Source organism: Labrus bergylta, chromosome 11 (genome assembly GCF_963930695.1).
Source record: "Labrus bergylta chromosome 11, fLabBer1.1, whole genome shotgun sequence".
In the NCBI taxonomy this organism is placed as follows: domain Eukaryota; kingdom Metazoa; phylum Chordata; class Actinopteri; order Labriformes; family Labridae; genus Labrus; species Labrus bergylta.
The window spans coordinates 5334596-5352644 of NC_089205.1; the positions used below are offsets into that span (position 1 = coordinate 5334596).

Below are 18049 nucleotides of genomic sequence, written 5' to 3' on the forward strand. Positions count from 1 at the left end.
CTTCCTCGTAGGAAGATGGCCTTATAGAAGATCATCACAATCAATTCTGAGAAGTGTGTGTGACAACAGCAAAGATTTCAACTCCATTTCATCAACCACAGTTTCCCCATCTATCTTGTTGATTACAAAAGAGACACATTTCCATTTGGTTGCAAAATCAAGAAAATGCAATACAGATGTTTTTGCTTCATCTTGGCAGTTCCCAAATCAGAGCAACTCTTCAATTGATTGGACTCTTATTAAAACATTCCATCATCAAGCACAAAACACTTGGGGAAAAAAAAAAGGAAGTCACTACATCCATATTTTTATACTACAAATTGACTTCAACATATCTGCAGTATATTTGGTTATCTGGCTTCATAAACCCCAGCTATGGAAGCCCTGAGAGGACATGCATCCATACATTTTATTTTACTCTGTTTTCCCTTGATTATGAGAGAGCATTTCAGCTGTTTTCTCAAAATCTCAACTTGTTTATCTCTTCATCTGGGGATAAAAACCTTGATATTCCCCATGATAAGTGAATTTTAGTCATTTCATCAAGATCGAGAAATTAACTCGTTATCACAGACAAACCAGGGTTGTTATCAGCAGTCATCATATTTCACAAACTCAAGGCTTACTATATTAACAAAAAATAGTAAGTTAAACAGATGATCCACTCTGAAATCAGAGCAGCTGCAGTGAGAGATTCAGGAAGAACTGGCAGCAAAAACACTTGCTGCATATTGAGACTTGTAAAATCACTTTCCATCATAGATCTGACTAGAATAGCTCCCATTTTCCCCTTAAAGGAATTCATTGTTAAAATGTTCTTTTGGCATATTTGACAGTTAACAAACAATATTTCAGCCGCAGTCCACTGCGATCAGACAGAGCAAAATGGAGCTGTTAAAATAAATACAACTGAAAGCTATATGAACAACTTATTTTATTTCTTATAAACACAACAAGCGGGCTTTTGTACACCATAGTTGGTCTGTGTCAGCAGCGCAGCTTAAGGTTCAGGAAAAACATTTAAGTCGAAGAATTGCCTCATTTGTGACCTGCTAGCTCATAATGTTAATACAGCTAACATTACAGCTTTAATCACTGGGAGAAGCTTCTCATGTTTCTCCTCCAATGTAAATTTTCACCACAGGCATGATGGGAAATAATCCTAAAAGGACTCCACTTGTAAGTGAAGATACCCAGTCTTTGCAAAGTCTCAAAGTCTGTTCTTATGCATGATGACATGTTATACATGGGCCAAGGTAAAGGTAAAAACTTAAATTTATTTTTCATATTACATATAAATCAGTTTATTTTTGTCCACAGGTCAAACTGAAGGGTTGTTTTTGTGTGATCCAGGTCACCTCGGGTAGTGACACTCCACTCCGATGACGGCACTCTGAGCCCTGATGATGCCACTTCTGCCCAACACTCTGGGTTTGTAGACCAGCTTAAAGGCATAAAGAAAGGCATCCTCTGTCATCTGAGGAAGAAGAACATCTATTTAAAGACTGAACTGACCCAACGTGCAATATTATCTAATAAAAATACTCATACCACTAGTATGCTTCCACAGTCGTGCAGCTCACTTTCAAACACTAGCACATGAGAAGAGTCGTCGACCTCTGTGGCTGGACAACCACCAAGCGTGACCTCCTCTGGTTTCACCCTACTGCTTAGACCCAACAGGTCCTGACTCACCTCCACCTGGATCTTACTCTCCCAACACCTCACTGCAACACGTTCTTTCGTCACCTGCTGCTGCTGCTGCTGCTGCTTAAGCTCAACAGGAGGCATGATCTTCAGCTCCACTGGATCTTCTGGAAACTTCCAGGAGAACGGTTCGATTTCTGGCCAGATCTTCCTTTGAAGAATCCCTGCAGTTTGTGTTGCAGACTCCCTGGAGTTCCCGCTCTCAGGTCGTGCTGCCGGCTCGGCCTCCACCTCTGCAGGCTTCTGCTCCTCCAGACCCCGATACGTTGGCAATCTCATACTGAGGAATCGAGCGTCATTAAGCCTCAAACATGCAAGCACAAAGCCAAACACAACAAGCTGCATGGACTGCATTGTTTCAAACAGACTGTTTACCCTGCAGCTCCTTTAAGTACGAGCAAAGACTCCTCCCTCAGACTAATTAGCTGCTTCACCTCCACACAGGTAAACCTCTCAGCTGCACCTCCAGCACTAATTAACCTTTGAGCTGTGTGACACTTTGAGACATGAGAAGCAGCCTCTACCACCTTCAGGTGCTCCACACATGCAGACTGAGCTTTCTTTGTTTCTAAAGGCGCTCAGAAGAATGCATTAGACAGCAACTGAGTGGCATTTTACAAAGATCTGTATTTGTGTTTTGAGGACATTCAGTCATTCAAACGTGTATTTATTCAGTAAAACTCTCAGGTTTGCTCCGTGAACACATTTTAACAGTCACACGTTCCAGTAAAATCAAACATAGAAAATAACTTGTGCAGTGATACAAGTTATCATCTGAGAATAGTGATAAATAAATCATGACAGTATTGGTTAGATAATGTACTCACCTACTTGCACCTCTTCTTCCCTACATTTCAGAGGGAAATATTCTATTGACATCAACTCTCTGTACTCCAACTTTATCCAGAATGTTTCCTGCTAGGCTCCTAGTAAGTGTGAAGATGTTGTGAGCCAGAGTGAGCACGCAGCAGGAAATATTCAGGTGTGAGCAGGAGCGGGTGATGAGGCTTACATCCTGTGACTGGTGCATCATTATAGACTGTATGTGCACAACCAGTGTGTTCTCCATGCACAGACTGAAACCGCTTATGTTTTCTGTTCGCCTGTATGTTCTTCTCCGATGTGTCCAACTACACATGGCATTAATATAAAAAAAATGAAAAATCCCCACCTCAAGCTCAGACCTCTTGATAAAATTTACCTGGAAAAAGGTTTAAAGATTTCTTTTTTTTTAAACCAAGAAATCTGAGCCTATAAGTGATGTCTCCTTTCTTTGTGTATTTTAATGTTTAATTTTAAGACTTTGCTTACTTCTCCAGTGAACGATCCTGGACCAAAAAGAACCTCAAACATTTCAAAAGACATTCTGGGACTCTAAGGAAGCACAGACATTATTTCTTTGAAGGCTCCTTTTCTTTTCTCCTTAAAAAAAATATATAATGTGAAATAAATTCAAGCATTTGAACCTCTGGTGTTGAACGATGAAGCCAATGCAGAAGTGCCAAAGAAAAGCAGTTCCTTGAGTGTGGCTGCAAAAACCTAAGGTTAAAAGAACAGTTTCCATCACTGTAGCCTATTTCTTTATTGGCATACACTGCCCAGTGTGTCAATTTTACAAATCATCTGTTTTGATGATATAGAAGCTAATAGTTAAGCATACATTTGCATGATTTTGGGTGTGGCGGAGTTGACTGACAGGTGGATGCGTTCCAACTGTTTGCCAGAAGGCTGAAGGCCCGCCTCAAATCCACTTTTTTGCTCGTTTTTTTTGATTGATCAAAAGTCAGGTTTGGATGCTGTATTTTCAATACAGAGACTGCCGTCATTTGGCTTCAAATCATCTCTTCAGAAGCTAACTGGTGACATCACTGAGACTACGTTCATGTTTCTTCAGTCTATGGTTTCACGTCACTGTCTGTCTGTCATTGTCTGGATTGTTTGTTTAGTGTTTGTTAAAAAAAAAATACATACATACATACATATATATATATATACAGTATAAGTGTGATATAGGGACAGAGAGAGTGGGGGATGTCATTCAGGAATGGAGCCACAAGTTGGACATGAACCGTACCGTCCGCTTCAAGGACTACAGCCTCTGTACTTGGGACGCGTGCCCTAAAAACTTGGCCAACAGCGCCCCAGGACATAATGTGTTAACATAAAACTGATAAACAGCTGCATGTGAGAAGGAAAATAAATCACCTTTTAATCTATGTCAGACACCAGCAGAAGCCAAATGTACAGCTGGACGACTTCCAAAAAACATGATTTAAACATACGAGCATATAAGAAAACATATGTTCACCTTCACATTTTTTCACTTCTCAAAGTCAAAATGTACTGCTTATAAAGCTTACTCTTTTGTTTAAAATTATTCAGTGGATGTCTGAAACAAAAAGGAGTCATGAGAAATACTGTTCCTAGAATCTAGACCCTTAAAGCCAGAAGTCTGCAGGAAAATATTTGTGCTAGCAGGGATGTCTTTCTTTCTAAAGCAGCAGTGTGTGTGTGTGTTGTGAGTGTGTGTGTGTGTGTGTGTGTGTGTGTGTGTGTGTGTTGTGAGTGTGTGTGTGTGTGTGTGTGTGTGTGTGTGTGTGTGTGTGTGTGTGTGTGTGTGTGTGTGCTCGGCTTGGCTGCCAGCAGAGTTCAGTCATGCAGCTGCTGAGTTGACGGCTCTTTGGCAGGGTGTGTTGTCTGCAGAGAGGACAAATGAGGGCAAATATCTGCAAAAGTAAACTTTCAAATCTCGCAGAAACAAAGTCCTGATACACAGAGCAGGCCTGCGGAGCATAAGTCATCTGACGACACAATCTCAGAAAGAGGTTGGACAGTTGGACACCTGTCAAACATGCTGTTGTAGACGTCATAAGAAATGTCCTTGTGTCACCTGAACCATCTGTACGTATAAAAGTCTGATAGACCGAATATTCAGGTATGTTTTTATCAGATAGTTGTCATAGTTTGGACAATTTAACCCTACGAACTATCAACCAAAAAAAGTCACCATATCTTATTAAAGAATGGTCACGTCTTTTTTTCTATATCCAAGATGAATCATCTAGTCAGGCAGCATTTGCAAACACTGCAATGGCATCCCAGCCCCCCTTTAATACTGTGAGCAGGGACATACATGAATGTACACACTTTTTAAAAAATGTATTTGTATTTGTTGATCCTTTGGTCTTCTACTGCAGCGCCATGTCGTCCAAATATGCTCACATCTGGCTGCAAATAAACAAGATGGTAATGGTGCTGAATGCAACACTCAAAACTCTGAAACAGGGATCCAAAAAACATTCCTGGTTTTCATCAACCTGTAGAAACTGCAACCCCACTGACAGCACCAATCTGCCCTAAGGGATGAACTCTACAACTGACACACATAAAGTACCATCCACACTGCTGGTTTAATTAGAATAGATCCATTTAGAAAAGACTGAAAGTCAAGTAATAAATGCTCATTTCAATTCCCGATTTCTTAGAACCGCTTACTGATTCAGATATTTTCAAAACTAGGCCCCATTTTTACATATGATGTAGTCTAAATGACTTACAGGGTACAAAACATTTGGATTCTTTTAGTAGATTTCTTCAGCCAGCAGCCGAGCAAACTGTAATGGTCGCAAAATAATCTCAGGACAATGCTATGTAATCTCATTCATGCTTCTTCAATCAACTTACAGCTTTTCTGGTTGTAAACAAAGAACTGTAAAATTATTCTTTTACAAAACAGTTTATCTAGGAGCGCCAGTAGCCTAGTGGTTAGTGAGCACGCCCTGTATATGAAGGCTGTAGTCCTCCAGACGGACGGCCCAGGTTCAAATCCGAATTCCCCACTCGCTCTCTCTCTCACTGCCCGGTTTCTGACTCTGTTTAGAGTCCTACCTATAAATAAATAGAATGGATAGAAAGCCCTTTTCTTAAGGTTGTCAGAAACAAGGTGTCAACAAAATAACTTTTAGTCGATATTGTTTGATGGCTCACATCGGCTGTAGCTTTTAAAAATCTGCCTGAGAGCTTTTAGTTTTAGTCATTAGGAGTCCAACATATGTGAAAATAGGACCCAGATCTCAAAGAACCTGAATAATCTTTTAGAAAAAAAACATTATTTTTAAGTCTATGTGGGTAAGCAACAGTAATTTAGGCCTACAGGAATTCGGCCCAATGTCAGTGAGCCTGTTAGAGCTGAAACAGGGTGCTGGGATGTCAGCTGTTTCCTACTGCTGGTTTACAAGCAGGATCTCTGATATCCAGAGAACTATTAAGTGATAAAAATGTCTGTTTGGAGCTTAGCAGCATCTCAGAGGAGCGGGGAGAATCTGATGCTAATGGGGTGCTCGTTAACATCAGTGAGAGGGGCTCGAGTGCACTGTGGGACTGAACTGAACACTTTACATTTGTCAGATCTTATCTTTGTTACTGTCAATGCTACAGTTTGTGTCATCAGAGGTTTAGAATCTGTGTTTTTACTATCAAAAAGTTGATTTTTTTACCCCCTACTTTTAGAAAATCACCAACCCTGCATGTTTTTATTTAGTTATAGGGATACTCTGCATCTTCTCATCTCACATTTATAGATTTCTGTTTTTTTTTTTAAGCCAATGCAAATTAAGAAAATAAAGAAACCGTGTTCCTCGGGTTGGCTCCTTTCCTCATCTTTATCTGGAGCCTAAAAACTCTGCTCTGACTCTCTGCTGCTATCTTGTGCCCACAAACAGTAAAAACACTCCTTGCATTCAGGACTCATCGTCAAAGAGCATCTTGTATTTTTTAGAAGTTGGTTGTAGACTTTCTGTGACTATTTAGGAAAGGGATTATATGTTTGAAATAAAAGTGGAGTATTGTTGAAGAAGGAGAGGATTGTTAAAATCAGAGGTTTATATTTGCTACTAATAAAATAGAGATGATAACACTTCAATAAATCTTTTAATCTGAACAAACAATAGCAAAATACAAACTTGTTTGGACTGTTGAACACTGTAAGAAGAGCGTGTTTTATAATCAGATGTTTCACCAGAAGTAGTTGTAGATGCCTCTGTAGTACCAGCAGGTGCAGTTGAGTCCTGCAGCGATGAGGAGGATGACCAGCAGGGTGACGAAGAGGCCAAAGCCGATGACGGTGGCGCTGATGGCCCAGATTAACGTCCTCTTTGACATGTCGATCAGTGGTGACCTGAGCGCCATCCGAGCCCTGCGTGCTCGCCGGCGGTCCTGAGGAGGGTACCGGGACAGGTTGACGTGCTCCATGCCCAGAGAGCGGATCAGACACGCCCTCTGGTGGCTCAGCCGGTCAAAGGTGTGTTTGCCATGGTAACAACCCATACCGCTCTGACCTGGAGGGGCACACAACAAAACAAGGAGGTCAGTGCTCAACCAAAATACCATTATAATAAAATGAATGCATGATTATTTTTGTAAAAACCCAGAGACACACCTCTCAAAACATTCTGGTATTCTCACTATGGTTTAAACAGTACCAGAATTTTAAACTTCAATATATACACCTGTTTCGTTACCACGGCAACAGACCCAAAATTGTCTATTTTATTGTTTTAAATAAACAAAAATTGCAAGTAAACTACTGCACACTGTCAAAATTGCACAGATATGCTGGCAGCATTTAGGTTCTGAAATGTTAATAGTGTATTTGTGCAATGTATACATACAGCAGCAGCTTTTAGTTAATAATATACCTGAGTAATTATTTTTAAGGCTTCGGTACTTTTGGATACTGTCCATCATTCAAATAACAGAAATTGTATTTAAAACACATTGTACTTAAAAGTAACGAACATTTTATCAACTTAATTTGTTAACCCCTCCCCCCTCCTCCTGAAATAATTAAAGATGTTGTTAAGGTTTAAAAAGCATAGGCACATTCTGTTTGGTGATCCAGTTTAATTAATCCTACACATATTTACACTTGGAACTGAAAGAAGAAAACCTAGAGTAACACCAGATTTGGACTTGACACTGCAAAAAGTCCACTTTCTTGATGAAAGATGATCAAAGGTTTCAATTTTTTCCCTCTGGACTGAAAAACAAATGATTTTATGTAAAATTGTTTTGGAGTGGAGTTTATCTTTGGATGTTCAGCATACGAGAAGGAATAGTTTGTCCTGAGGCTGCCTGATATGAAGAAGTCCTCCCACATAAACATACAGACAATAATGCACTTTGATTCTCACCAACTCCACCAAACGGGAGTGAGTTCAGCGTGTAATGCATCATAACATCATTGACCGTCACTCCTCCACTTGTCGTCTCCTCTATCATCCTTTTTACCGCCTTAAAGAGACAGAAACAAAACAAAAAGGAAAAGTTTACAACATGAATAAAAAAATGTGTTTGAACGTCCTCCCTGCTGCATCTTCCTCTCACCTTCTTGTCCTTGCAGAAGATGTAGAGAGCCAGAGGTTTCTCTCGCTCGTTGACAAAGCGGATGGCGTCGTCCATGTCGCTTACAGTGACGATGGGCAGCAGCGGGCCGAAGATCTCCTCCTGCATCAGCCTGGAGTGGGGGGGCACATCCTTCAGCACTGTGGGAGCTGCATGGAGGACATCATAAAAGTACATATACAGTATATAGAGTTAAAAAAAACGGCAATCTGAGTATTCACTCCACTACTAACAGATTTCGAAAAAGTACACTCATTTTGTATCTCATCTTGAGTAAAAGTAGAAATAGATATGCAAAGAAAGAATCTGGTAAAAGATTGACACCTGATTAAACTTTTTTACAGTTGTAAGAGTTTAAAGTCCAGGCTGTTAATTGTTCTCAAAGTAATAAGTCTCCTGTGAAATAATTTTCTACTGGTTGTTTCTGTCTTTGAACAGACCAATGTCACAGCTGCGTCTGGTGAAACAAAATGTATCTGAACTTTACAAAAATGTCCTCTCTTTGTTCTTTCTGTAGAGAGGTCTGACACTCATACTAACTGTGGAAAAACAAGAACTGAGTCAATAAGTGACATGTTACAACCTGAACAAGTTGTTCTGCAGGTGCAACTGGAAGTCATCTATAGGGGCAACTCCACAGTCATTTATCCATCTTCAACATTTCTCCTTAAATGTATTAAAACTAAAGTCCTATTTAATCTGAATCCTGTAAAAACTATCAACCACTTGTAATTTAACCCATCTGTTACATAATCCTGAGATTATATGTGTCCCTAGTCTGTCTACAAACCCCCCAATGATGAGAAAAGTCCATCCTCTCCGTCTTTTGCCTGCTCCACTTTTCAGAAAATGTGTGCTCAAACAGGCCGTTTGGAGATTTTCCCTTCATGACATCACAAAGGGCAGTAACCCCTCCCCCAGGTGGGTGACACTCCCACAGCTTGGTGTTTGTTCTGCCCTCTGAGTCTGCCTTCTCACTGTAAACAATTTGGCAGTGTGCAAGAAAGCCTGAGCCACCCAAGCCCTTCCAGAGAGGGGGCGTGGTCAGACACAGCTCATTTACATTTAAAGGTACAGACACAGAAACAGCCTGTTCTGAGCAGGGCTGAAATAGAGGTGTTTATAGTCAGGATCAAATACAGGATCAGAGCGGATTTAGAACAAGAAACTTCACACACATGTTTTAAGCAGCTCTGACCCTTAGTTCACCTTCTCTGATAAGTTAATATTTGTATTTCTTTACTTCTGCATACCAATGTATCGCTGTGAGGCGTCGCTCTGTCCTCCAATCACAGGAGTGTAACCCTCCATCAGACCCAGGACTCTGATGAAGTGACGCTGGTTGATGATTCGGCCGTAGTCCGGTGAGCTCTTGGGATCAGCGCCGTAAAATTCCTGGGATAGAATTTTAAGAAGGTCTTGATTAAACTCCAGACTGTGCAGTTTCACTTATTGTTAAAGTGTAACCAGGTGACAGTCTGAACAGGTACCAGCAGAGTAAGTCGGATGCACTCCACCACCTGTCCCTGGATGCACGGCTCACAAAGGATGTAGTCTGGAGCGATGCACGTCTGACCGCAGTTCACAAACTTTCCCCACGTGATGCGACTGCACACAGAAAAAACTGAAGACTGAATTCACTTTCATTAACATATTTTGTCCTCTTTCACAATTCAAATGTTTGAGTATTTTAAGTCTTTAAAGAAGCAACATTCAGATACTTTTGTGCAGAGTTGGCTGTCGGAGGTGTCACGGTTTCAATTCTGAATCTTAATGATTTAAAGTTTCTAAAGGAACTTTTGATTTGTGTTGATTTTGGTGCCCCCTGTGCATAACGGTGCTCCTTCTATCTCTGCACCTATTTGTCCTGTACATGAATAATAAGTGTTTTTTTTTGCTTCATCCTGTTTTCTTTCAACATTCAAATGTGTCACTTATTGAGAAATGTAAAAAAAGAGGCTGTTTTAATAGTGTGCTGTTAATCACTGCTTCTAACCCCCATAGTCTCAGGCATTAAAAATAACCATACAGAAATAGCTGTTCTTTGTTCTTATAGTCTTGTGTGTTTATTTAGGTCATAAAGAGACATCAACATTAATTTCAGTCTGCTTCTTAACCAGCTACAAACTCCCCACAGGAGCTTTAAATGAGTCTTTGATGTCGATGATCAAAATCAAAAGTTCCTGCAGAGATCAAAACATTTGTTACAGAGTATAATCCTTCTAGATCATCAGATGCTGACTTCACTTCACTCTTTTCAAAGAGACCAGACTCCATAGTAACAAAATACCACAGTAATTTCATAGCAGAACATGGTTGTTTTTTTTTGTCTACATCAGCCCTGATTTATTAGTTTGTTGGTGTCAGTGTGTTACAGAAAAAAACATGTTTGCATCCTTACCAACCATTTTAAATAAAAAAGAAAAGACAAGGTTAGACATGTAACCCTTAATACAAATGAACTAAAGCATAAAAATACAACACAATAAATAGATTCTGATTATGCAAAAAAAGGGATAAAACACTTCAGGACTAAAAATTCTAAAACTAGAAATAAATGATAGCTAGAATAATGTGTATGGAATGATTCAAACTCACAGATTAGCACAGACAATATATCTGATCGAGGCCGAGGTAGACAAGTAAGTCCACTTTTTAGCAAGGCCAAAAACTGTTTTTTGTTAGAGCAGTCTGTTAACAGCTGATGATGATAATTAAGCACTGTTGATGCACATATTTTAACTACAGGGAAATATTACATTATAACCATTACAGCCAATTTCTGATCATCAACTCGATTCCAAAATGTTTTATACTGTTGTGTCACCTACAGTAGATGCCAAAACATGTAATAATGCAGACCAGGGGCCGCACTTTTTTTCCCCCATTTTTTGGATTAACCAATCTCAGCTTCTGAAAAAAATGTGTCATACTTCGAAACGGGGTCAACCAGACCTCCTCACTAAGATAAAGGTTTATGTCCCGTCTTCGCTCAGATTTGCTCTGAGATTGTTCTTAAATAACTCCTAGGCTAAACATCCTTGCAAGGATTTTTTTAAGCTAAGTTAGGAGCTCTCTGAGAGGATTCTCAGAATGTTTGTGATTCGGGCCCTGGTTCACAAGTACCAGAATTCCCCTTGAAAGCCGTTGCACCTTTACCTAAGTACAAAATCTCAACTGGTCACCAAAGGACACAGTGTTAAGCATGAACAATAGGACAGAATCATGTCATTCAGCTGTTTGTGTGTCTCTCTGCTGAGTTGTGTGTTACCGGCAGGCGACCCTGATGTCACAGTCCTTGTCGATGTAGCAGGGGCTCTTCCCTCCCAGCTCCAGGGTGACCGGTGTGAGGTGTCGAGCTGCACCCTCCATCACCAGTTTGCCCACAGTGCTGCTTCCTGTGTAGAAGATGTGATCGAACCTGAGCCTCAGCAGCTGCTGGGTCTCTGACACACCTCCTGTCACTACAGGGTACAGGTCCTGGAAATAAACAGTAACATGTTCGTCAATATAAGAATATAAAACTGCACCGAAGAACTAATGAAATCATAAAGCATACTGTACATGAAAATTGGTGGCATGTTCCTGAAACATCAGTGAGAATTTCAAATCTTTAAACAATGGTCCTATTGTTACATATTTGATTTGTAATGATACAAGGTACTAAAAGTTCTGGATTTGCTTTAGTAGATGAGAAATGGACTGCAAAAGATTGTATATACCTATGCCTGATAAAAGTTTGTCCACTAGCATGCTTGTTTTTGCAACTGACACGCTGCTGATTCTTTTATTAACAAAAGTGTCTGACAAAAGAATGGAAAGTATCCCATAGAGATAGAGCTAGTCTTAAAGGAGTAATATACATTTGACAACTAGAAAAAGCCATTTCATCTCTCTTGTTTAAGATGCCAGACTCCTTTAACAAAAACAGTAAGTTTCCACTTAAAATAACAGAAGCTTCCTGTTATTCTGCAGCCTCAATCTTTTAGTTTGTTGTGTTGTGTTGGATCAAAAATATTTCAACACCAAAGTCACACAGTAACACAAAAAAAACTAACCAGTCAAGGCAGGGGCGGATAAGAGAAACCAGTCTCACTGTTTTTGTCTGTGGAGACTGGTGGCTTAGAAAAGAGAGACTCAAAGTCTGTTTCTGGTTTGAAAAGAGGATCTTCCTCTTAAAGAAATTGTCTATCTCTGCAGGAATCCTTTCTATGATGTTGTTAGACACTAAGTATAACAAACTGGGCCTGCTATTGGAAATGAAAAATGTAAGTGGGCGTACTTGAACAAGCAAATTAACCCTCAAGGACGATTTTGCAGTCATCACAGCCCATTTTGTGGCCTTCAGATGTTGGCCACAAACCGTTGGAGACTTTTCAAAACTTTTTTTTATCAGGTCAAAATAGCGTCACTTGGTTTAAAAATAACTCCTTTACAGATGATGTTAGTGTCTTGGAAGAATGAGTCTCTGCTGATGGAACGGGTCCTGTCATAGAGTGGCCTTTTAGCCTTGGCGTCAAACACATCCAGGGCTCACTGTGCTGTGTTGGTGCAAGGCTTTGACATTACAGCAGCTTTTTCTATCAACAATAGCTCCGGTGTTCAGACCTTATCCAGATAGCGAGGCAGCAGAGCCCGGAGGAGGAGGGACGAGAACTCGCTTAGCTCTGACGGCTTCACCACAGCTGCGTTGCCTGCACAGAGAGAGAGAGAGAGAGAGGGAGAGAGGACACGGGTTCCTGTGAATGGAGTGAGATCATTGAGTGACGGAGAGCAGACAAGTAGGAGGCTGAGAATGCAGCGCTGACTGCCGTCAAACTGAAGCTAACAAGAGTACATTTCTCTGTTACTGAATCTTAGACTTGTTCAGTAAAAAGTAGTTTCTAAGAACAATTAAACGTGTATATTTAGAGGCATTATTGTCTTTATTTACTCATGCGACTGTGGTGGCAGCTAAATGTGGACAGCCTGGAGTCCAAGAGACAAATAGGACTATGGGAACATTTAGGAATCAGGTTCAGTTTAATTATTTGTTCCTGAAGGTAGATTTGTTTGTAGCCAGCAAGATTGACAGCCATCATGATACACAGATTACAAAACAGATGTTACAAGGGACAACACATTAGAGAGAAGGTAAACCATTAAATGATAAAATACCAATCAGGGCATATAGGAGATAAAAGTCTCAAACAATAAGATCAATAAAAAAATAGCCCATAAATAAATAAATAAGTCTGTATTTGCAAATATGGCCACAGCTTGTTCAGTTCAGTGGAAGCAGCAGGAACAGAGCTGTTGTTGTATCACTTCGTTCTGAACCTTTGGACTTAAACTCTCAGTCCAGAGGGGAGAAGATAAAGAACACTGTGCACAGGGTGGGAATTATCATTTAAAATCGAGGTAGCTATCCCCTGTAACTGTCTCATATACAGGGACACAGGGTAGAGCTGTGACCCACCAATCAGTCGACTCTATGATTCAACATTCGGTTTAGGGAATTTCTGTTTTTTAAATTAAGTACAATCTTGATTGATCTTGATTAATTTCAGGCATTTCAAAGGTATTTCAAAATACCTTTCTATGTGTTGGATGCTCATTACAGGCAGGAAGTGTCACCAAAACAGATTGCAGATTACAAGTTGTCATGGAGACATAGAGGCATCTTACCAGCAGCAATAGCCCCAACAAGCGGCTGGAGGGTGACGGCCCAGGGGTAGTTCCAGGCCCCGATGATGAGCACGACTCCCAGCGGCTCCGGCTGGATATAAACCTCGTCTTTTAAAGTAAACAGGCTCCTCTCTACTGACCGGGGAGCCGCCCAATCCTTCAACTTTTCTATTGCCAGTTTGATCTCGTTCTCGATGCCAATCAGCTCCAGGAGCGGCGTGTCGTACTGACTCTGTAACAACAGTATACTATCTCTATATGCAGACAACATTGTTTTCTATTTCTAATACAGAGAAGAAACAGCGGAACATTTTAAGTTTTCTTTAAACAAGAAGGAAACTGGATTAATTAACTTTAGGAATTCTTCTCTCTACAGAACTAACTGGTTCCAACTTGGATCATAAACACTGTAATATGAAGTTTCATGTAAATATCTTCTCTTCTAGGTTGTTGCCTGATCAGCAGGTAGAGCTTTGTGAGGAATCATTAATAAAGGTCAAAACATAAAGAATAGGATTTTTTTATACACAATCAAAATCTTTCCAAGCTTGTCAAACTGTGGTTTGAGGCCTTAACAGTACCTCTATGTAATGGTTGAATCAGGGGAAAAAAGGCTACATGATAGTTTCTGAGTCTGCACAAATATGTGCTGCAGGTGACATGAACAGCTATTCAATTAATGTTATTGTCATGTTTGTCATCTCTTGTAGTTTTGCCATTTGTTTAACCTTTTAAAAACCAGGAGAAAACTTGTGAAGATCAATAAATCTCTTTCCAAGAGTGTCCTTACCAAGACAGGCAGCAGCTCAGTTATCAAAGTTTCCAACAAACAATGAGCAGCCATACATATTAACAAAATGTAAGATATATCAATACATTAAAAGACATTAAAAATAACAAGTAAAACAGCAGAGATTTATCTTAATAGATTAAGAGCATCGAGGTGAGTCTCTCTGGATCCAAACTAGCCGTAACAAACAGGATTTAAAAAAAAAATGTATATATTTTATTAATTTCTGAGGTAAATAAACCTGACATGCTTCTCAAACACATAGGCCTGTGGACATGCATTAGTGGAGAGATGTCAGAGTGGGCCTGCTACACAGGGAGCGCACCAGAGCGGTTAGGGGTTCGATGCCTCGCTCAAGGGCAGTACTCGGGAAGTACCCTGGCACCTCTCCAGCTACCAGACCAACTTCAATATTATGGTCCATATTGGGACTTGAACCATCCGGTTCCCATCCCAAGTCCCTACTGACTGAGCTACTGCCACCCATGATTAAAAACAAGTCATAGCATAACAACAACAACTACTCTTTCTGTACCAAACAATCATTAAGGTCTTAGAGAATCATTAACATTGTGCTGCATTTTTCATAGACCTACTTAAAGAATTTAATTCAGTGGATCATATCATTGTTACTTGACTAAACTTTTGTAAAACAAAAGAGTTTAGGTTCTCAGAGAGGTTTAAAAAGGGTAAAGATTAAAAGACATGTTGATGTCAATCCTGGTGTAATACAATGTTAGCTTGTTATTTACTTTTTTTTAATTTTAAATTAAGACTTTGACTTTTGACTTTGACAGCTTTCTTACAGCTCTATTTGGATACAAGCTGCAGCAAGCTTATTCATTTGCAACAGTGAGTAGACTAATTCATTATCATAGATGTATTTTACCCCTGCAGCCAGTCAGATTCACGTATTTACAGACCATGGATAGAAAGTACACCATTACACTGACATAATGTACATTACATGTTACATGCATCAGTCACCCTGCACTCACCCTGTTGATGTCCTGTTTGAGAGCGGTGGAGATCTCCGTCTCTTTCTCTTTGATCATCTTCTGCAGGGCGTGAAGCTGCTGCAGTCTGAACTCCAGCGGCCGAGTCCTGCCGCTCAGGAAGGCCTCTCTGGCCCGTTTCACTGCTTGTCTCTCCATAGAGACTGCAGGAGGAGTCTCGGGGGCTGCAGGACATTCATCAAAAAACTTGAGAAAACTTATCTTTGGTCTCTAACTGTGTTTATGAAATATTTCTTTATCAGCCTTAGAGCTTGTGTATCAGACATTCGTTTTATTTTAAATGGGATTCCTCAGGGAACCATTCTAAGACCCATTATGTTTGTCTTTTATGCTACCACTTGTAAATATTATTACCCATCACTATCATTTTATGCTGATGATATTCAATTGTACATCTCTGTTTCTGGTGCTGTCACAAAAGCGCTGAAGGGTTAGTGTCGGATCTGTTTTAGCTTTGTTTAGGAGGATAAAGTTGTAAAATTTACAAGAAAGTTGTAATATTACGCCATTAAAGTCGAATATATGAGATTTAAGTTGTAAATTAGCAACAATAATGTTGTAAATAAACAAGAGTTGTAAATTTACGAGAATAAAGTTGTTAAGTTTAGTTACAACTCAGCGTTGTCAATGGTTAAAGCACAGAGATTCCACTTATTTTAAAAGAATTTCAATTAGCAAGTTCCTTTTATGAAGTAAGTTTATTAATAACGTCCGAGGTTTGCGTGCCTAACAAGATATTTTGATTCTGACAGATTAGATAAATTTATAGATAACTTATATTTATACTCAGTTACATGAATTAGTATCTTTAGAATAATTTAGAAAATGTTCATACCTTTGGCACATTTTTTGTACTAAGGCTATAAAGACAGGGCTGCCTGCCCTTGTGGTCATATGTGTGACCTCATAATGAACTCTTATCAGTCTTTTCCTCGCAATCCCCCAAAAAAGGTAAATATTCTATTAAATCTATAACTTTCATCTCATAAAAGTATGACTTGAATTTTTTACTGTGGCTCATATACTCAATTATAATAATATTTTTGGAACAGTTGATTTAAAATACCAATATATATATTTATAAATTCTTTCAAGCAGAACAGTCGGCCTACTTGTTCTTAAAGATTTATTTTTCATGAAACTGTTTTTCAGATGCTTATACTTTTTACAGTAGACATAAATGGATAAATGCAATTTAAGAAATGTTCTTTCATGACACTGAATTCCAGCTAATTTCAGTAGTAACTGTCTATCAACATGCCTAAACCTATGACATATTAAATCATCATATACATTATGACTTGGGGCGCTGGTAGTCTAGTGGTTAGTGCACGTGCCCGATATACAGAGGCTTAAATCCTCAAGAGTGGGCGGGTTCAAATCCGACCTCTGGCTCCTTTCATTCCCCGCTCTTTCACTCTGCCCTCTGACTCTATCCATTCTCCTATCTCTAAAATAAAGGCAAAAAAGCCCCAAAATAAGAATTTAAAAAATCCAAAACATTATGACTTGACCATTTGTCGATGCTGAGTGACACAAGTGCTGTGAGGACATCATTAATTATCTAAATTTACCAAAGGAAAGAATCTGGAGCCTTGCATGATTGTTTATTTGTGTGTCCTTGTCCTGCTAACAGCTGAGATTCTCCAGAAAGCAATTGCCTGTTTACAGTTTGAAGATTGTCTGACAGATTTTTACTTTCATCCACTGAGAAATCCTCAGTAAGAGATTAATGAATCTATCTATTTTCCAAGACAGTCAAAGCACAGTTCAATATGGCCCCAAGGATTATTTTGTAGTCTAGTCGGCTTCATTGTAATCTAGAATGAGCTCAAAACATCTCGTCAACATCTGCATTTATAATTTTTTCCCCTTAATATAAATGAAAATGTATCAATCATGTCATGTTTAAAATATACATCAATATCAAATAAAAAAATGAAACTTACTTGAGCTCAGGTAAACAAGCATTTAGTGGATAATCTCTGTAAAAATACGAGTTAAATCTTCAGCCAGGGATCTGAAGTGAAAGCGGTTCAGATGTCCGACACGCTACAGACACACATACAGACTGAGCTCCGCGTGCAGGCAGCTCCAGGATCAGTTTACAGGGAGGCTTACTCACTGTGACCAGCAGCTTCATTCAGACTGCCTCAAACACTGAGAGCCTTGATAACATCAGATCCCACCTCCACACACACAAACACACACACACTGACATTTATTCAAGGCGACACATTTGAATTATAGATTTAGACCTCGGTTATCGCTTGTCGTAGCTTGCTTATTTGATATTGTCCAGTTATATTCAATGCAAAAATATTTAATCACTCTATTAATACAGTTTTACCATCACCATTATACAATGACCTCATTTGTTCCTCAGAGTCCTCATGGAGGTCAGAGTGTTATAAAAACAGTATATTTTAAATAACAATAACCATGGGAAAAAAATTCTGAGAAAGAC

The 18049-nt window shown here is 39.5% G+C and overlaps 2 protein-coding genes across 2 annotated transcripts; both read right to left on the bottom strand.

Annotated features, from left to right (window-relative positions):
• Positions 1 to 917: 917 nt before the first annotated feature.
• On the bottom strand, positions 918 to 2318 carry LOC109995356 (zona pellucida sperm-binding protein 3). The gene is made up of 2 exons (XM_020649038.3): positions 1552 to 2318; positions 918 to 1477 (listed from the first exon to the last, which is right to left on the bottom strand). Exons 1-2 carry the CDS (start codon positions 2059 to 2061, stop codon positions 1355 to 1357), a joined length of 633 nt encoding a protein of 210 aa, XP_020504694.2. The 5' UTR covers positions 2062 to 2318; the 3' UTR covers positions 918 to 1354.
• A 4299-nt stretch (positions 2319 to 6617) lies between these two features.
• LOC109995340 (aldehyde dehydrogenase, dimeric NADP-preferring) lies at positions 6618 to 17739 on the bottom strand. Its single transcript, XM_020649015.2, has 10 exons — positions 17532 to 17739; positions 15565 to 15746; positions 13777 to 14008; positions 12718 to 12803; positions 11381 to 11589; positions 9600 to 9717; positions 9363 to 9504; positions 8092 to 8258; positions 7899 to 7998; positions 6618 to 7043 (listed from the first exon to the last, which is right to left on the bottom strand). The coding sequence occupies exons 1-10, from the start codon at positions 17551 to 17553 to the stop codon at positions 6721 to 6723; spliced, it is 1581 nt and encodes a 526-aa protein (XP_020504671.1). The 5' UTR covers positions 17554 to 17739; the 3' UTR covers positions 6618 to 6720.
• Between the last annotated feature and the right edge of the window lie 310 nt (positions 17740 to 18049).